The sequence below is a fragment of the Meleagris gallopavo genome, chromosome 1 (genome assembly GCF_000146605.3).
Source record: "Meleagris gallopavo isolate NT-WF06-2002-E0010 breed Aviagen turkey brand Nicholas breeding stock chromosome 1, Turkey_5.1, whole genome shotgun sequence".
Classification (NCBI taxonomy): domain Eukaryota; kingdom Metazoa; phylum Chordata; class Aves; order Galliformes; family Phasianidae; genus Meleagris; species Meleagris gallopavo.
In genome coordinates, this window is record NC_015011.2 from 180,037,034 (window position 1) to 180,057,436 (window position 20,403).

General features: G+C 40.6%; 1 protein-coding gene across 1 annotated transcript; it reads left to right on the forward strand.

Moving 5' to 3' along the window:
• The first annotated feature begins 659 nt into the window (after positions 1-659).
• Positions 660-15,893, forward strand: CCDC82 (coiled-coil domain containing 82). Its single transcript, XM_003203498.4, has 8 exons — positions 660-744; positions 918-1,455; positions 2,595-2,814; positions 3,966-4,058; positions 5,840-5,964; positions 6,673-6,843; positions 13,030-13,215; positions 13,914-15,893. The coding sequence occupies exons 2-8, from the start codon at positions 925-927 to the stop codon at positions 13,974-13,976; spliced, it is 1,389 nt and encodes a 462-aa protein (XP_003203546.1). The 5' UTR covers positions 660-744; positions 918-924; the 3' UTR covers positions 13,977-15,893.
• The last annotated feature ends 4,510 nt before the right edge of the window (positions 15,894-20,403 follow it).

Below are 20,403 nucleotides of genomic sequence, written 5' to 3' on the forward strand. Positions count from 1 at the left end.
ATAAGGAAGAAATTCTTCATGATGAGAGTGGTGAGGCACTGGAACATGTTGCTCAGAGAAGCTGTGCATGCCCCATCCCTGGAGACTTTCAAAGCCAGGGTTGGATAGAGCACAGGGCAGTCTGATCTGGTGAGAGGTGCCCCTATCCAGGACAGGGAGTAGGAACTGGAGGATCTCTGAAGGTTCTTTCATGGAATGAATCATAGAAAGGTTTGGATTGGAAGGGACCTTTAGTCACCTAGTACCAACCCCCCTGCTACAGGCAGGGACACCTCCCTCTAGACCAGGTTGCCCACAGCCCCATCCAGCCTGGCCTTGAATGCTTCCAGGGAAGGGGCATCCACAACCTCAGCAGGCAACGTGTTCCAATGTGTTACTGCTCTCATAGTAAAGAATTCTTCCTAATAGCCCATAAAGCCTCAGGAACATACCTGGCCAGGCTAAAACGCAATCAAAACCAGCCCAATGCTCCCCAGCTCTACTCCAGCCTGCTAGATGAGGCTCTGAGGGCAGGGAGAGGATTCGAACCCTCGACCTCCGTCTCTTCAGCACCGCGCCCCTATCCACAGAACCTGATCAACCCACGTGACTATCATCCCCTTCCCGCAGCCTTCCATCACTTCCGTAAACATCACGGCAGTTGAGTGACAGTGACAATCAGCCAATCGCGGTGCGCGGGACCCCGAGGGGGGGCGGTAGCTTCTCCTCATCCGCTCGGGCGCCGGAGCGCGGGAAATGGTAACGGTGAGTGGGGCGTTGAGGGAGCGGGGATGGCGGCGGGCCGGGACGAGGCAGGGGGTCCGTGCGTCCCGCAGCCGCCGTGGCCGCCGAGGGAGCGCGATGGGAGGCGGTGCTCGTTTTGGTATGGCGTAACGTGGCCTTGTCATACGGGTTTGTATTATGGTGTGTCGTCACAGCTTCCCCATGGAGACGTTCGTCAGAAGATATGAAACGAGAAACAAGGCAGCGGGAGCCGAGCCGCCGTCCAAATCCCGAGTTGACTGGAGACGCACTAAGAGGGAACTGATCTTGTTCCACAGCGATGAGGAATCCTCGTTTACCTCGGAGGAGGAGGAGTCGGCCGTGTCAGAAGGTGAAAATGATGAAAGTGATGTGAAGGGCAGACTTTCCGACCAGGAGGAGAAAAGCCGCGGTGGGGAACTAACGGAGGATGGTGACGATGAATGCGTCGTGCCTGGAAAGCGTAAAAGGTTCAGCAGCTCCGTGCTGGAGGACAGTGAGGACAGTGATGACAGCGATGTACTTGTTAGGAAAGTTTTTGCTAAACGCCGCTGTGTGATCGATGAAGATGAGAGTTCCCAAGAACAGCAGTTTGGTAAAAAGAGCCCTGCAGAAAATGTTTCTGCTACGAGGAAACGGGAAGTGCTGGCAAAGCTGCAGGACCTCGCAAAACAGCGGGTGACTCGGAGCTGCTCTGGGAGTGAAAACTGCGAGGTCTGGATTTTGTTGTTGAAAATCGGTCTCCCTGGGAATTCAGGGGAAGATGATGAGTAAGAGATAGGAATCAGTAGGATTTTTTCTTTGCTTTTGGTTTTATTCCTGAGAAATTACTGACCCTATCACATTTCAGTGGTAGTTACCTATTAACTAAATAATAATACCAACTGCTAAAAATCATCATCTAGAAAACCTTTTTTGTTTTAGTTTAATTTTGATTGCTGAGGATTTAAAAATTTCTCTTTTTTCTTCCTCCCCCTCCCCCTTAGTTTTTCATTCATTCAGTTGACTGAGCAATTTAGAATGCAGGTATTGACCCTAAGTACAACAGAGGGGTTGAAACTAGATGATCATTATGGCCCTTTTTGACACAGGCCATTCAATGATTCTGTGATTTTATATATTCTCCCTGTGTAGTCAGAAGGGGAAAAAAAACATCTTTGGTGTTCAGTTCTCTGTAAAGAATAGACATGTGAGAAGAGTATGGTATTATTTTTTAATTCTTTTGTTATTATTGAGGGTATGGTATTATTATTTTTTAACGGCTGTTTATGAGGGTGGATAGTGATAGGACAAGGGGGAATGGTTTTAAAGTGAGACAGGGGAGGTTTAGGTTAGATATTAGGAGGAAGTTTTTCACACAGAGGGTGGTGACACACTGGAACAGGTTGCCCAAGGAGGCTGTGGATGCCCCATCCCTGGAGGCATTCAAGGCCAGGCTGGATGTGGCTCTGGACAGCCTGGTTTGCTGGTTGGTGACCCTGCACATAGCAGGGGGTTGAAACTAGGTGAGCACTGTGGGCCTTCTCAACCCAGGACGCTCTATGATTCTGTGATTTTTCTCAAGACACAAAATATATTTTGGAGTAACTTAGATAGCTCAGGTTCACTTGATGCTATTGATTCCTATTTGGTCTATGTAACTGGAGTGAGATACATGCAAAGGGCTGATTTAAGTGGAAAGTAATTGTCACATAGCACAGAAAAATGTATTTCTGGAAATAAGTTATTTCTTGTTAACTGAACAGTTGGTGTTATTAGTAGCTCAAAACCTTGTCCAGTAGGTGTAACACTTTCTTAGTGCAAGCACTGAAAGTAATTTATTTGCTTTTAAATAATTTCTGAAATTCAATTAGGATTCTGATGGCAAAGCAGAAATAGAAGAGGAACCATTCTGCCAATTGCTCCTCACATCAGAAGGCAGCGAAACTGACAATGGGAGCTTGAAAGATTTTATAGTTGATGATGACGAAGATGATGATGACAACGTGGAGCACGTTGAGAGTGAGAAACATCCAAGGCAGAAAGAACTAAATGTATCAAATCGCGAATTGCTGGCACACTACGTCCCACACTGTAAGACAAAAATGTGTCACAATTCTATACCTACAACCTTCTTTTAGTGCCAAAATAAGCATTCGTGGGCTCTAAATACAAAATAGTGCTACCTAACAGGGTATGATAGTTTAAAAGGATACATTCCTGAAAGGCTTTCATTTATTGTGAAAGTAGTCACGGTTTCCACAGTAAACTTTTACAGTCCTTCTGTATCTTGTTAAAGGGAGGGTATATGTTGGAAGAGAGAAAGGGGAACACTGTTACAGTGATCTCTCTTTTTTTTTTTTTTTTTTTAATTGGTCTGTTTTAGGATGGAACTGTTCTTTTTGAGACACAAAACCTCCGTCTTGTGATATATACCCCAAGAGCAGATGCATTAATTCTGACTGAATTCTGTTCTGAAGAGTAACATAGGAGTCTTTCAGTTAGTTTGGGTCTTCTGCTTTTTTATTGTTGATTTTTGTGGGGTTTTTTTGTTTGTTTGTTTGTTTTGCAGGAGGAGGTTGGTGTTGTGTTTTGTTTTGTTTTGTTTTTTCATGCATTAAGGCTGTTGAGGTTTCTGAATTCTCTGCTCAGTTTTAGACCAATTGCACAGTCAGAATGCCTCTCACATTGGTCAGATTCCTGTAAAACTGGTGTCTGGATTGGTGAGAAGCCTGAGCCAGAAGTTTATGCTATTTCCCCTCTTGTGTATGTTATTTTAGAAGCAGGTTTGTACTGCCAGGATAGTGTGATAGTCATTGCTATCATAGGTAGCTACTAGCAATTCTGGTTCTTCTTCCCCATTAAGATATGAGCAGAATTGTATGCACTTGAAAGAAAGTTAGGAAAAAAATCACAACCTTCTGTGGTTTGCAGTAATTCCTGCTATGCATAGAACAATTTGTTATGTTTGTGGTTGTAGTTCTTCCTGTGGGCTCGTGATGAAAGGAGGTGTGACTTTAGGATGTGCTAAAATTGGTTAAGATCACTGGGATGAGAAGCACTATTTAAATGTAAGATCTTAAATGAGAATTTTGGATATGGGACATTAACATTATTTTTAGTCCCATACGTAAATGACTTGAAAATTCTATATTTGCAGTCATTAAAAAAAAATCTGACGATTGCTGACACGTTTTTCATTTTTTTTTAAAGAAATTCTTTTTGTGTTTTTTTTTTTTTCCCAGTTTGCCACAGTAGCCCTTATGAACATTTCCAAAGAATAGTAAAGGCTTTCCTCATAAATGCAATTGATGACACTTTTCTGAGCTCACTGTATGGTAAGTACATCACATTACAAATACAGTAGTGCATGCTTAGAATTAACAGATGATTTTAGTTACGACAATTATTCTATATTTGATTCTTTTTCTTTGACAGTTGTTCTTTGAGGTAAATTTCAACAGCAGGCAGTCCTTCTTGGCAGAGGAAGCAGCTTTCAGCACATGGCCTGGTGGGGCCAAATGGCAGCTCCACAAGTAGGCTCAGAGGCACCACATGGATGCTCTGGAGATGGACTGTCAGTGTCAGGTTGTGGAAAGCATCAGCCAAGTGCTGAAGGGAGGCAGATCAGCTATGAGGATGAATTAGAGGTTGTATTCTAAGGAATATCATATGCTGTGAGCGTGACCTCGCATAACCGACGACACATTTTCAAAACACAGAATGAACTTTTCTGAGTTCATGGAAGTCGGTGTCTCAGTGTAAAATAATTAACAGCAGCTAATTTAGTGTTAGACTTGCCTTTTATTATGAACATTTTAAAAATCTGTCACAGTCTTTCAAGCTTTCACTGTAGTTGACTTACTGAAAACATACATGTGAGAACAGTAGATTGTAAGTAGTTATAACAACAATGACAACTCAGTTTTTATATAGAAAGCTAAGACAGCCAGTGGACCTTCTCTCTTTTGCTCCTTTGCTAATGCTATTGCTAAAAGATTAGGAAAGGTAACTGAATGAGTTTGCATGTCTGCACATATTAAAGCCTGAGGCAGTAAGAATTGTCTTGTAGCTGTGGAAGTCCTGTTTAAATCCTAGAGTCTAGCACGTATCTGGGAGATAACTGTGGAGTAGTTGTTTCATTTATCTTCTTATACTTTATTTCATTTGCTTGAGTAAACATTTGAAACTGTTTTTGTTGCTCAACAGCAGCCATGTGACTGCTGCTGAAGGGTAAAGGTCACCTTCTGTGTGTTACTTAGAAGTGATGGAGGAGAGGAGTACTGTCAAAATTTCTGTTGGGAAGCAAGTCAGAGCAGTTTGTTTTCATGGATTACAACCTTCTCTTTATAGTCAGAAATACTTTACACAAATTGGGTGAAAAGCAAGACTTCTTAAATTTTCCTTTTCCATTCTTTTAAATGCTTTCAAGTGAGTGGTTGTCCATTTGGGTTGACAGTTTTTCACTTTAACCATGATTGTAGAGTTTATTCATGTACTTCTTGTGAGGTGTAATTTTAAAATAAATAAGTAGTTCATCAGAGGGCTGGAGCACCTCTCCTATAAAGAAAGGTTGAGGGAACTGGGCTTGTTTAGCTTGGAGAACAGAAGGCCTTGTAATATTTGAAGAGAGCGTATAAACAGGATGAGGAACAGCTGTTTACGATGGTGCATAGGGGTAGGACAAAGGGGAATGGTTTTAAACACAGACAGGGGAGGTTTAGGTTAGATATTAGGAGGAAGCTTTTCACCCAGAGGGTGGTGACACACTGGAACAGGTTGCCCAAGGAGGCTGTTGATGCCCCATCCCTGGAGGCATTCAAGGCCAGGCTGGATGTGGCTCTGGGCAGCCTGCTCTGGTGGTTGGCGACCCTGCACATAGCAGGGGGTTGAAACTAGGTGATCATTGTGGTCCTTTTCAACCCAGGCCATTCTATGATTCTGTGATCAAAGATGCATGGATCACTTACATGGATAACAGTAGTAAATTCAGTAGTAATTTATTAGAATCATTCATGGTTCTCAATATACAGAAGCATAATGTCCTTGAAAATTTTACTTGAAGAAATATGTACAACATATGATGGTCAGCCAATCAATAATGACTGTTGCTGAACAGATGGAACAAGACAAAAGAAGTATGCACAAGATATGTTGCTCTCACTTCATTATTTGGATGACCGTTACATTCAGCCCCGCCTTGACAACTTAATCTCTAGAAGCCGCTGGAAAGACCGGTACAAGGTTTGTAGCATCTGCTGTAACTACAATAGTGAAGTGGTCTCCAGATCATATTTTTACTGGCAGTTTCTTTCAGTAGTATAATTCTCAGTAGCAGTACCATAACCACATATGTGTATGTTCTCAGTGACCTCAGTGCTTCTTCTGCTAACTTCACCAGGTGCTTTTCTGAGGACTTCTTGGCAATCATTCAGTGTTCTAACAGAATTAAAATCTTCCTCCAACAAAAAGAACAACTAGTGTGTTCATCGTGAATCTACTGCAGCTTCAAAGATATGAGGCCTTTAGACAGTAGCCTAGTCACTGTATATGAATTAGTAGAATACTATTAGTGTTACAGCTGTGTTGACCTAATAATCCCCCTAATAATGAAGTATGGGCCAGTGGTGAGGTACAGTGCATTTATTTGAAGTAGGTCAACTGAGAGAGTAACCACCTTCACACCCTCCAAAAAACCAACAGGGAGGGAGGCATGAAAGAGAACTGAAGGCCTGGATGCAGGAGCAAGTCTTTAGAACTGAAGCCAAATTAAAGAGAAGTGTTGAAGTGTTAGAAAACGATTGAGAAGGTACATGCTCCCAACTGAATGCCAAAAGATTTCAGACTTGAATCTTCGTTTCTCTTACTTTAATTCTGTGTGAGTAGAAAGTACTTAGCAACCTGTTCAAGTTCATGGAAATTCTTTAATGTTATCTGAAATGTGTTTTTCAGGAGCGTGTGGATTGTTACCCAGGTGTTCTCATAACCTTGAAAAATCCATCGAATATGTCTTGTCAGGCATGTGAAATGAATCGTTATTGTAAGTTTAATGTGCTACTGTTTGGAAAGCTTTATAATAGTAGAACTCTGGAAGCAGATGACTTCATGTCAGATGACAAACAGGTAATTTCAAACAAGCAACTTATATCATTTTTTTAATGCTTTGTCTAGTGTTATGCAAAATCATACAAATAGAAGTCCTGTCAGCTACTGTGTTTCTAAGTCTAAATTCCCCTTCATTTTTAAAATGTGACAGCCATTTTGCAGTTGGATTTAGCTAGGAGTTGTGAAGGAAGTTCTTATGAAAGTGAGGAGGAGTGGACACTTCTCCTTTGACCCCCTCCCTCCCCCCCCCCCAGTCCCTACATCTTGGGGAAAAGGTCTCAAAAAAATAACCTCACATAAAAATGAGTTTTACCAAATAAATAAATTGTTGGTTTTTGTTTTTGTTTTTTCCCCAATAACTTTGTTTTCAGCTGTTTTGCCATTTAATATTAGTACCTATTACAGCATGTGTACTTACACTGCATTAAGTATACTAGTAAGTGTATCCAATTGTGAGCTGAACTTCATGATAAAAAAAGACTCTAAACCTAGCTTTATTTATTTACTTATTTTGTTTTCTATTACAAGCATAATTCTACCACATGTTACATCCATAAGAAGAAAATTGATGGAAGACCTGTAGTTCTTTCATTAGTTTTGTCTAACTGGCATGAGATTGGTTTCATTGATCGTTTTTGCATTCAATCCAAATCAACATTAATCTCAATTTTTCTTCTGTTTCAAGTCTCTGTAGTTTGAGTTGTATTCAGGAGAGGAAGGAAGCTCTCTGGGTTCATGGTATCCTACATAGCCTGCTGAGCACACTTGTCTTTTGTGTGTCATCGAGGCTGACAGCACATATGAAGATCTGCCTACTAACTGAAGTTATAATATGAGCACTCATCTGTTATTTCTCAGTAGTTTTTTTGTGGTCAGAGAACATTCAGTAGATGATTGAAAATCCTAAAGCGTGTTTTAAAGAAATGAGAATCATCTATAGCAGTAAAAAAAACTACAGGGCGGAGTGTTGCTTTGAATGTGCCTGGCATTCCTGGTTTTTTAGCAAGTACCTGAGAAATACTGTGACTTTAAAAAAAAAATACTTGAGTAGATCCTATCTCCCTTGCACCAGGAGTCTGAGGCTTTAAATCAGGAATGACATCTGCCTCAGAGTTGCATCTGTTCTAAATATCAGAATGGCTTTTCAATGAAACTGGATGACTTGAAAGCCCTTTACCTTTCGGTGTGCCTATAATGCCCTTAAGACATTCCCAGCGGGAGTCTTGCATTAATTAGCTTTCAGAAACATTATAAAAGCAACTTTCTGTGTAATGGGCAATCATCTCCATTGAATGGCTGTGTTTTTTACTTTGTTGCCCAAAAGGTTTATTCTATGTTGGGTCACTGGGTTTGCTAATTCCATGCCTACTGTAGTACTTTTGGAGTGTTCCTACTGTGCGTGTTTGCTGTAGGTCAGAACGCAGAGTGAAATAGTGCCACTGTCACCATAACATCCAAGTGCAGCCTACTCAGGATTTTACTGCTTTATTCTTCAGATGTTTTCACATCTGCCATTCCCCATGTAGCTGTTCACTCGGGAGAAAGTATCTTGATGTCTCATTTTTGCTGACACTTGAAATTGTTTATCTTCTTTTGAGAAGGCTTGTTTCTAACTACTTCAGTGTTTTCTACTAGAACCTTTTCTTTGCTGCAGAACAAGTTCAAGGTAGAAAACATTTCCCTTTCAGTAGTCTTGCATCTTTTTTTCCAGTCTGTTGCCTTCACTAGGATATGTTGGATTAAATTATGTTCTTGGAAGAAAATTTATCTTTGTTCCATAATGTTGCGTTAGGCAGCCTTTCTAGGTTTTACATTTCAGGGCTGAGACTTTTGAAGACCTTGAGTTTTAAGACACTTGGGTATTACCAGTATTCAGGGATCTCCAGCTAATGGCATTTGTTATGATTATGTTTGCATATGGCCTTCCTAAGTAATGTAATTCCCGACCTCTTATGATAAACTCAAAACACAATTTGTCGAGTATAAGATACTGCTGTACCAAGCTGATGCCCAAGTTCTGCTTTTCTTCTCTTTCAGGACATGTAGAAGGTGTATTCCTTTACTTTGTACATCTAAAATGATTTCAGGACACAGATGAAGCACTTCAGTACTTGCTGAAAAGACAAAAGTGTCAGTACGAGATGTTTGCACAGCATGTTTTGAAATAGGGTGTGATTGGATTTCTTACACAAAGTCCTCAACAAACTGGAAGCTTACCTTGCTGAAGTACACCTTACTGAAGCTTGTTTGCATCTCTGCCAACATTCTAACTTGAACATTTGAGGGATGTCATTGTGATTATCATGTCACAATAACGGGCTCCGCAAGTCATGCGTAGTGTGGTAAACCTGTGCTGCAGGTTTTTTTTCTTAAAACTGATCTCAGAACCTGCTGAACAGTAGTTCTTAATATTGCTTTGATTAGTATCAGTTTGCATGATAATTAAGAACTTGGTTTTTCCCCTTATTTATTGCAGGAAAACACTAAGTCCTTAGAATGTGGGGAAGCCATCTTGCTTGTACAGTCGTTGTTATACATCTAGAGACCTCAATGCAAGAAAGATCACTAATTTAAAAATCTATTTTTATGTGAAGTGTGCACTTTACCTGAGCAGAAATAATAAGTGGACTAATGCAGAAATTTCATCTTACTGATATTTCCACAGTTAAATTGGAAGCTGGGTAAAAACCCCTGTATTACTGTCCAAATGTTCTCCTGCATCAGTTGTTCTTCACTTTGGAAAACACTTGAAATGTCACACTGAACATTAAACTTTCTTTCTAGCTCATTTTTATTCTCTTCAATAGAAGATGAGGATTTTTCTTTATCCTGCATAGCCCAGCATCTGGTGAGATGCCACATGCATACTCAATGTAGCTCAGAGGCTGGAGAATAGACAGACCCAGGAGAGAGAGTGATTGAGCACTTTGCAGTAATTTTTACTAATGGTTTGCTAATGCAACATTCATTTTCCTGTAGTGACCTGTAATTGAGGCTGCTAAAGGTACTGTTTTCAAGTTGGTTTTCAAAGCTCTTCTAGGAGTGCATTGATCAGCCTGTCCTGCCAATTGAGGGAAAAGAAAGAACAAAAAGAGCTAAGGGAGCTACATAAAACTGACACTTCAAGAAAATAATCGACTGAAAGAAGGCAGTTCAGAACTGCCAGATCAGTTTGAATGGAAATACTTATTTGGGCTATTTCTAAAGTTTTCTTTGAAAGTACCCAAGAAAAGTGGTTGTGTAGAGAACAAAAACAGACCTCCAACCCTTCTTCTGCATAAAACTTTCCTTTTTCTCTCGTCTCTAAAGTATTCTGCTTTGCCAATAGGCCTGAAGAGAAACAGCTGTTCTAGTTTTGCTTAGGCTTGCAATGATTGTTGTGAGTAGCTGCCAATTCTCATCCCTCCACGGTCAAAGAGAATTGAACAGTTTAGGTGTCCCCCACATTTCTCTGTTCCTGTGTCACCTGGATTATGAACTGTTTTCTGCTCTCAGACCTGTCGTTCTATTTCTATTCATATCTATGCTTAGAGGGCATGAATGCAGTCACTACATGTTATGCTGTTGTCAGGCTATGCTTCTGCATTCCATACAAAGTGATTTAACACAGCTTTGGCTGATACAGCCAGCTTGAGGAGATAAGTTAAGCATTAGGATAGAGTCACTGAGGACTGCGAGGGGGAACAAATTAGAATGTGTACAGTACTGAGATTCTTTCCAAAGCTGCATTCTGAAATAACATTGTATTTTTAGATAATCTCTCTTGCTTTATAACGCAGTAAGTAATGTGTTATAATTGTATGATTTTTTTTTTTTTTCTCTTTTCGTCTGGCACTTCTCCAGTCTGGAAATTCTTTACACCTCACACAAAAATAAACCATGAAATTCATTACCACAAGGTACTCTGGAGAACAAAAAAAAATGTAATTGGCTCCTAGAAGGGATTAGACAGGTTTTTGGGGAAACTCATTCCAAGCTATGGAATATAATAACTGGGGTGATATAGAATTTCTTAATCGTTGACTGCTAGAAGTTGTGTGGTAATACATGTACGTTCTGGTGTTTTTTCCTGTGTCTTATCCACGTTCCAAAACATGTCCTGCTAGCTGTTATCACAGGGCAAGAAATAGGCCAGGCAGGCTATCGGAATGCAGAATTCTATCTCCTATTTTCTATCAAGTAGTGTTCCAGACACCACACTTCATTACTTGGAATACTTCAGAAGCTATAGAATACCCTATGAAACACCACATTTCGATTTTTGATTGCTTAATTATTTGACATGTTAGAAATTTGAAGAAGTCAAGGTTTTGCCTTGGTTATTACGTCTTGCTCATTAGAAGCACCAATAGCACCAAACACAAGCCTTAGCTTTTCAGCTTTGGGCATGCCTAGAAAGTGGAGCTGCATATGGGTACATAGACATGATTACAAGAGAATTACACTGTAGTAGCAATCTTTTGTTATCTCAAGTTGCTTAACTTGTCTGTTTATAGACATTTTAGGTCAGATCGAATGTGCTTTTAAGTTAGCTTGCCTCTATTGGCTTAAGTGATATTTCACCTGTTTATATCACCAAAACTGCTGATTAATATATTTGAGAAATAAAGTACATTTAGGTATTTAAAAAAATACACAACCTTAAATTTGCATTTATATTTATAAAAATTATGTAGACAAAATATGCTTTTCTGTCAGTTCCTGTCAGTAGATACAGCCAGGGTGAGGTTGTACAAAAAGGCCAGATGTTAGAGGGGGCTGCTGACAGACACAGCCATTTGATCATGCATTTAGGAAAGTTTCCTAATGCAGGATGTGAGCATTGATTAAACTGATAACTTCTAATATTTTAAAAAGAATATTCAAATGGTTACCTGCAGCTGCAACAAAGGACATTGCTGTTGTGCCTCAGAACTGGTGGTTTTGCAGTATAGAAAGTGGTTAGTTGAAACTTTCATGTGTGTTGTGAAGCAGTAACACCATTGCAGACTGTATTACTGATGCAAAGAATTTTGACTTTTAGCCATTTACCTGCTTGTTACTCTCGAAGATGTAACAAACTTTGGACTGATGTAACATCAGTCCAAAACAATGTTGCCCTTGAAGCTTGTTTCTGTCAGTGTTTTTTGGCTCTTCTTACTAATGCTATATCAGTTTCTCTTGTGAAGACCTAAATTTCTTCATTCATGTATTAATTCTCTTACTTTGGAGGGTAGAAAATCTGAATCCAAAAGCCAGCCAGACCTAGACTAACATATACAGGGCCACTAAGATGATCAGAGGGCTGGAGCACCTCTCCTGTGAAAAAAGGTTGAGGGAACCGGGCTTGTTTAGCTTGGAGAAGAGAAAGCTCTGGGGAGACCTCATTGTGGCATTCCAGTACTTGAAGGGAGTGTATAAACAGGAGTGTGGACAGTGGTAGGACAAGGGGGAATGGTCTTAAACACAGACAGGGGAGGTTTAGGTTAGATATTAGGAGGAAGTTTTTCACCCAGAGGGTGGTGACACACTGGAACAGGTTGCCCAAGGAGGCTGTGGATGCCCCATCCCTGGAGGCATTCAAGGCCAGGCTGGATGTGGCTCTGGGCAGCCTGCTCTGGTGGTTGGCGACCCTGCACATAGCAGGGGGTTGAAACTAGGTGAGCACTGTGGTCCTTTTCAACCCAGGCCATTCTATGATTCTATGATATAGATATTTATTAATACATTTTTGTGTATGTATCTATGTTCATATGTCTGTACGAAAAAAACCTATATATTATTCAGTGTACAGAACACTGGAACTGGTGTTTCCTGTCCCTAGAACAGGCCTGCACTTTCAAAGCAAAAGTCATCAGGCAGTTTCTCTGCTTTCACAGTATGATGGTCACCTAAAATGCTAGTGAGTTTATAGAGTTCTTCTTGCAGACAACAGAGATGCTATTAATTATAAACAGAACTTTGTACAGGTTTTGCAAGAAAACAGTGCTGATAATCTGCCATTGCATAGACTTGCTTGCTGCCTGCTTGCAACAAAATTGTTCTGCAGTGATAGTGAAATCTGCATTTTATTTTTATGCACGTAGCATCACTTATTTCGTTATTGAAAAAATCTTCCCAGACTGACAGATAACATTTTATTAGATAGGCTGACTAATCCATCCTTTATACCCTCAAGATGATCACTGTTCTACCTGAGAAACTGATGAGTTTACTTTGATGTAGGTATTGAAGGTCGGCGCAGTGTGTGCAAATCGTACCAAAGTTTATCACAATTTGAAGCACTTTAAGTACAAGTTATATGTGGAGTGCAGCTCCATTACCAAGTTGGACGGTGTTGAGGATGAACCAGTTAAAGACACAGTTGAACGACTTTTCAGCCAGCTGGAAGAAACGGGGTGGATTCAGAAGGTATAACTGAGTTACTTGATTTATTGTTTCTCAAGCAGATAAAATCAAACTGAGATAAGATTTAATTTAATTGATTTAATGGTTTATTTCTGAGTTAATGTTTTTTACTAATTATACCTTAGCCTAACTGTTCATTCACTTCTGCTGACTCAATCTCTCAAACATGTATGCCCGCTGCTTTCACACACAGCTTTGTCAGCTCCTGCCATCAAGCTTTCTGGGAGCTGCATGATCTTGGGGCTGTGCTGGGCAGACTCCTGTTTCATTTGAAAGCAGCACCACAACAAACTTAAGCGGTAACTCCTGAAGGCTGGAAACATACATGAGGCACAGCAAGAACACTTTTCTCTCTACACTGGAGTACTTTGATTTATTCAGAAACACTTGATGAACAATATTTTAAGATTCAAGGCCAGGCTGGCATTCAAGGCCAGGCTGGATGTGGCTCTGAGCAGCCTGGTCTGGTGATCGGCGACCCTGCACATGGCAGGGGGGTTGAAACTGCATAATCATTGTGGTCCTTTTCAACCCAGGCCATTCTATGACAACTTGGAGTACATTTAGCAAGCTTTCAGATATCTTTGCTTCTGAATTGTTATTGGCATGCTTCTTAATGTGTTGAAGAGAAACATAGAAAGCATTTTTCGCACAATTTGTTATACCTTGATAAAGTAATACAAGTTTTATTTTATTTGCAGAAATGTAATGATCTTGAAAACTTCATGAATGATGCAGACAGTTTCCAAGAAGAAAAAAATTGATTAAGTGAACGTACAGCTCTTTTAAAGATACCTTGTAAAAAATTGAATGTCCTATTTTATCTGTATGCACTTCACCTCTGCTTGTTTTTCAAGATTCTAATAATCTAAAAGACTATTATGCTTAAATCCGTGGGTCTGTAAACTAATGCTTAAGAATATCCTATATCTTTTTTTCATCTGTCTGAATAATAACTTAAAGTTTTACCAAATCAGTCCTTCCATTCTTGTGGCATTGTTCACTTCAGGCTTCCTTTTATTCTTAAAAATAACAGATCAGTATCTTTTTACTTGTGAAACAAAAGCTCTGCCTGTTGATGCTGAGCTGTATCACTGGGAAGGTAGGAGGTCTTGAGACTTTTTGAAGTGGGAATATTTGGAAAGGTAAGTCTATGTTACACAGGAACACATATGATTTGCATCATACCTTCCTTGCTGCTTGTTGTAAATTCACTAGCAAGTCCAACCATTTAGAATAATAGTTATGATGAAAAGGACCCAAATGCAAAGACTTATTTTCCCTGTGAGGAATCACTATAGCCTGTTGTAAGGCAGCAGGGGAAATGTTATGCAATCCTGACTATATTTGCAACACAGCAGTCGTTCCTCTTTAGAGAGTAGGTGATGAGTCACATAACTGGTGTCACAGGGTCTGAGGCTGGCATAGCCATCTAGGTGCACGCTTGGCCCCACACTGCTCTCTCTGATGCTGTCTGAGGCAACTTACCGAGATCTTAAATGACAAATTGTGTTGTGCAAACATAATGGCAACAACTTGCAGTAACTAAAAAAATAGAAATAATGGATTAATGTGACCATGCAAGCTAAGCAAGAATTCTTCCAGTGTAATCTGACAACAGAAAGCAGGAGTTATCTAGAGTCATGATGCATGGTTTACCATGGGGCAAGTAGAGTAGACTTTGAAGACTGGGAAGGGTTAGGTACTCTATTGGCTATTCCATCCTGGTATTTTGTGTGCTGCATATAAAGTTAAATTGACGTAACCTAACAGAAGCTGCAGGGTGCATGGTTTTGAGTCCTGTTAGGAACTGTTCTTAGACCCTGCAGTGTATGCACATATTCTTGTTAGTCTGTTATAGCTGAGAAACTCAGTAAAGAGATGATGCTGTTAGCCCCCTAGATTTTTTTAACAAGTTGCTTCCTCAGAACTTTTTCTCACATATTTTCCATAAAAGCTTCTCATGTCTGATGTTCCACTCTATTGGTAACATGCTGACCAGCTAGGCAACTACTGCTAGGCATACCACATCATGGTCAAAATCTGTTGGCTTTTTTCTGTAGGACTGTAACTTAGATTTGTTATTCAGTAGTAGCCTTTTTCCAGCATTCCTTGTAAGTGATGAACTGTTTTCATATTTTAAGGGGTTGAAACTCAGCAGTGGCTTTAAGTGGTGTGAGAGTGAGCTAATATCTGTTCTCCATTGCACCACATATGTTGGTGAAAATTTCAGTAAAGATACTGAGACTTGCTCTCAAACTTGTTAACTTATATGTGAAGATACTATTTTCATACCTTAATTGTCAGTTAGATATGTAAATATTCTAAGATTTTGTATATCATACTTATTTCCCTGGTTACCAAGCTGAAGGAACTCTTCTCTTTCATTGTCCATCCCTGTTTTTCAGGGAATGTTAATGAAAACACACCCATCAATCTACAAGTACCCAGGAGTCACTCTCAAGCATATCCCTTTCAGGAAAAGCAGTGCCTGCTGATGCCATAGTTCTTTCTGTTAACAAAATCTCTATGCTTCTGTTGATACCTTTAAAATAATTGTTTTGGTGTAACTTAACTCTCATGAAGGAAGTCTGGTTTGCAAGAAGTGGATCTCGTACTGCATAACAAAGTGCACTCTCTCAGATCTTTCCAAATAGTAATAAATTGTGCTGCTTTCTGAATGTTCTGAAAGTTCTAGAGAACAATTTCTGTGTTAAAAAATTGCTATTGAAATGAATGGTCACATTTCTTGTTTTGCCACATTTCACTGAATGACAGAATCATAGACTCACCAAGGTTGGAAAAGACTCACAGGATCACTCAGTCCACCATCCACCTATCACCAATAGTTCTCACTAAACCATGTCCGTCAATACAAAATCCAAACGTTCCTTGAACACCAACAGGATTGGTGACTCCACCACCTCCCTGGCAGCCCATTCCAGTGCCTGACCACTCCTTCAGAAAAGTAGTATTTCCTAACATCCAGCCTAAATCTCCCCTGGTGCAGCCTGAAGCCATTCCCTCTAGTCCTATCACCAGTTACACAAGAGAAGAGGTCGACCCCCAGCTCACTACAACCTCCCTTCAGGTAGTTATAGAGAGCAATAAGGTCTCTCCTGAGTCTCCTCTTCTCCAGACTGAACAATCCAAGCTCCTTCAGCCACTCCTCATAAGACCTGCGCTTCAGACCCCTCACCAGCTTTGTCACCCTTCTTTGAACCCACTCCAGGGCCTCAATGTCTTTCTTGCATTGAGAGGCCCAAAACTGGACAGAGTACTCTGGTGGAGGTACTCACCAGAGCTGAGTACAGGGGGACAATCACTTCCCTGTTCCTGCTGGCAATACCATTTTTGATGCAAGCCAGGATGCCATTGGCCTTCTTGGCCACGCAGGCGTGTTCAGCTGAGCATCAATCAATACCCCCAGGTCAATTTCCTCTACACAGTCTGCCAGCTACTCTTGTCCCAAGCCTGTAGCGTCGCCTGGGGTTGTTGCGGCCAAAGTGCAGGACCCGGCATTTGACCTTGTTGAACCTCATCCCATTGGCTGCAGCCCAGCTCTCCAGTCTGTCCAGATCTCTCTGTAGGGCCTCGCAACCCCCAGGCAGATCCACACTTCCCGCCAACTTGGTGTCATCCGCAAACTTACTGAGAGTGCACTCAATGCCCTCATCCAGGTCGTCAATAAAGATATTGAAGAGGACAGGCCCCGTAGTGGTTTAGTAGCATTAAACTGAATGCTACTAAAATCAGAAGTACGTTTGGGAAATTTTGGCTTGATAAGTAACCTTAATATTTGAAAAAAACATACATTTTGATTGAAAATGAAAATTCAGAAATTATTCTGGTGGTTAACTTTGATCATGTACTTTGAGCATTCTTGTATACCTACTGCATCCCAGATGATATTTCTCACCTCCTCTTTGCTTGCCTGAGAAGTTTGAGCTATCTACTTCTTCCTTGTGCTTGCAGGCATTTTTTTCAAGATCTTATGCTTTTCTTTCTTTAAATAAATTGCAAAAGTTCTTGGAAAAAAAAAAAGCACCTCACAGGCTGATTGAGTTTTGCCTGTGACATCACTAGTTGGACTCAGAAAATGCCTAGAATTGACATCACTGATTTCTATTTCAGTAGGAAACTGATGACATGGCTTGGCAGGGGGCTGACAAAATGTTTGTATGTGTACCATCTCTCAGACTTTGATGTTCCTCTCACCAAGATTAGAGGAAGTGATAATATTTTTGTGGCTGCTGTTTCACCTGAGGAGCTTCTACAAGGCAGAGAACGTGAGGTATCATTATGACATATTTACATTCATCTTCTCTTGCAAAAAAAAACCCTGAAGAATTGTTTAGAAGATCCATATAAGTAAAAATTCAGGTTGGATTTTGCAGGACAAGCTGTAACTGCTCAGTGCTACGTAGCACACAGTGCAAAGAGGGCTCCTACCAAGAAAGGTTTTCATGTGCAATTGAGATAAGAATATTTGTAGTGGAAAAATTCTGTGCAAATAACAACTAGTGGGAGAGGTCAGAGATCTCACCATCCTTCATGCTTTCTTTTCCACTTCAGAGACTTTGAGTGAATTTAGTGGGTGAGAAGATATAACGTTTGTTCTGATAGGGCATTTTTAATTGTCTTTACTTTTTGAAGTCATAGCTCTAATTAAGATAAAGTGCCTGTCTTAATGCAACAATGAGGAGAGATCAGTATGTGATTAGAACCTGAGCAGGTGATTAATGATCATACTTGGATATTGCTTTAGTTCCTGTAGGGTTTCAATCATCTGCTCTAGTTGAAGTTCCGTAGCCTGGGACTACGATAATGATAAAATTCCACGTTATATTTATGCATAGGATCAGCCTTCCAAACATGATGTACTTCTAGGAGAGAAGGTGTGTATTCTATGTCCAATACTGGCAGGGAAGTATGAAGTGTTTCTTCTCCCTTTGTCCCTCTCTTTTCAGAAATAAAATCATTTGTGAATCAAACAGGATGGCAAACGTTGCTAACAGGAGATAGCTGATACTGTATTTCTTAAACATGGTGAAGGCTTCTCCTGTTTCCCAAAAGCAGCTATTTCTAGTAGCTCAGCAGGGAATTACAGGCAATTCCCATGCTTAGCTCTTCTAGTTTACTATTATTTGGATAAATAAAGGCTTGTAGTTTTATCCTTCTTTAAGTCTTCCTGGATAAACAGAGTGGGTGTGTTAGATAAACGCGTGCAAATACAGTACCGCTCCAAGAGAAACAGCCAGCATGAAATGCACTTTAAAAAGATTACTTGCTGATTCTGCTCTGAGAAATAATAAATATCAATTTCTAACCTGAATTTAGAGACCAGACAAAAGAATGTAGGAAAACATGACTGAACAGCCAAGGGATAGCATGAGGAGCGTGTGAAGTGGTACTAAAGGAACCTGACAATGCCCTCTTCGTTCCATAAACTTTCCTGTTTGGTTTACATGAATTTTGGTCTTTTTCTAGGTAGTACAGGATGATGTGTGTTTTTGTTGTGTGCTTTTTTCTTTTCCCTGCTATTTATCACATAAGATGTGCGCACAGTTTCTTTAGATTTCTCTAGGGATTATATTCTTGATTAAAAACCCAGGTGTATTGAAGATGGCTTTTGTACAGTTCACAGTGCAATAACGCATGAGCCTCATGTCCAAACTTTCAGGGCAAGGAAATTGACACAGCTGCAGTCAGTTCAGAGCTCTGCTCTGAAGCTTAGCAATGTTGCAGGCGAGCTGTATGGCATACTCAGCATGCCTACGTATGTTTGTAGCTGCAGTCGTTCCAAATGGCAAAGAACCTTCACTGAAAAGCAAGTAGTGGCTTTACTAATAGTAAAGTGAGAGCCCCGGTTTGCAGAATTTTCTGCGGCACTAAAACTAAGCATGTGCCATTTCAATAGAGTTTTAATACAACTGAAGTCATTTGATACATGATTGCTAAACGTAGATGAACAGAGTATGTGCCCAGATTTCAGCAAGAACTAATTTCTTTAAGTGACATAGGTTTTTGACATAGGTGATGGTCTTTTCCTTCACTTTTCGGAACGTAATCAGCACAGTGGGACTTCCATGGTGAGTGCTTTGCTGATTTGGAGGGGGTGCTGACTTAGGAAACCCAGACCTTCGACAGCAGCAGGAAATTCACATAGCAAAATACTCAAGCATGACAGTTCACGTGAGATTACAACAGCATTTCAAGAGGCCACATGTTATTGTTGGCAGATGGGGGGGAAAGAAAGTGATCAATTATTCAGGATCTGTTACGTTAATGTTCCATCTTGTGTGCTTCTATTACAATGCATGTGACACGATCACAAGTGATGTCTGATGGTGCTAAGAGCCAGCTGATTTTATGAAAGCAACGAGCCCTTTCAGAACTGGTACTGCTTTCCAGGGGCTGGTAACATTCGGCAGAGTCCCGGTAAAAACTTGAACGGCTGAGCGATGGGGTTTGAGTATTTCCTCCTCTCAGACAGCAGGGGCAGCATTTGCTGTATATTGGACTTGCTGCGCAGCCCTGCCAGCTATCTATATTGAACCACAAAAGACACGAAATGCTGCTTGGCAAAAAAAAAAGTGAATCTTAAACATCTTAAAGTTACAACTCAGAAATCTTTGTTTTGAAAGATGGTTCTCTGAGCCCTACAGCAGCTTGTGGGCAAGGACTCCTGAAGCTGCCCCTGTATCTCCCCGAGCAACACCACCAACTTCAGTCTCATTGCAACGCTGAAGACCTCAGCCAAGGCATCATGTAAAACACCCCTGCTTCCTTTGCACGGGATTTGTGTCACTGTTGCACAGCAGTGACAGCTGAGCAATAAGCAGTGAAAAAAAAGCCCCAGAGAGGCCCGAAGCAAAGGTAACATTGTCCATTATTGTACAAAATTCCCCCCCCCTTTTTTTTTTTTCCAACATTGCCAGCCCATTGTTCTCAACAGATGCATGCTACCGTTATGTATCAAATAATAACCCACTCTTCCTCAGTTGTTCAAGGTTAGACAAAAAAAATCCCTTTTTCCTGTTAGCAATAATGCCTTCCTCTGAATGTAGCACATCCCCAAACCTGTCCTTTGGCTGGGGAACAAACTCTGCACTGCATAAACACTCAGATCCTGAAAATCCACCTGGAGACATGGGGGGTTATGCAAACAGCGTGGGGATAACCCCCATA

What these genes read in the sequence shown, in the direction of transcription:
- CCDC82 (XM_003203498.4), top strand. Translation starts at nt 925, where the DNA reads ATGGAGACGTTCGTCAGAAGATATGAAACGAGAAACAAGGCAGCGGGA. An exon ending in GCTGGAAAGACCGGTACAAG is followed by an intron (nt 5,965 to 6,672) that starts GTTTGTAGCATC and finishes TGTGTTTTTCAG; the next exon opens with GAGCGTGTGGATTGTTACCC. An exon ending in AAACGGGGTGGATTCAGAAG is followed by an intron (nt 13,216 to 13,913) that starts GTATAACTGAGT and finishes TTTTATTTGCAG; the next exon opens with AAATGTAATGATCTTGAAAA.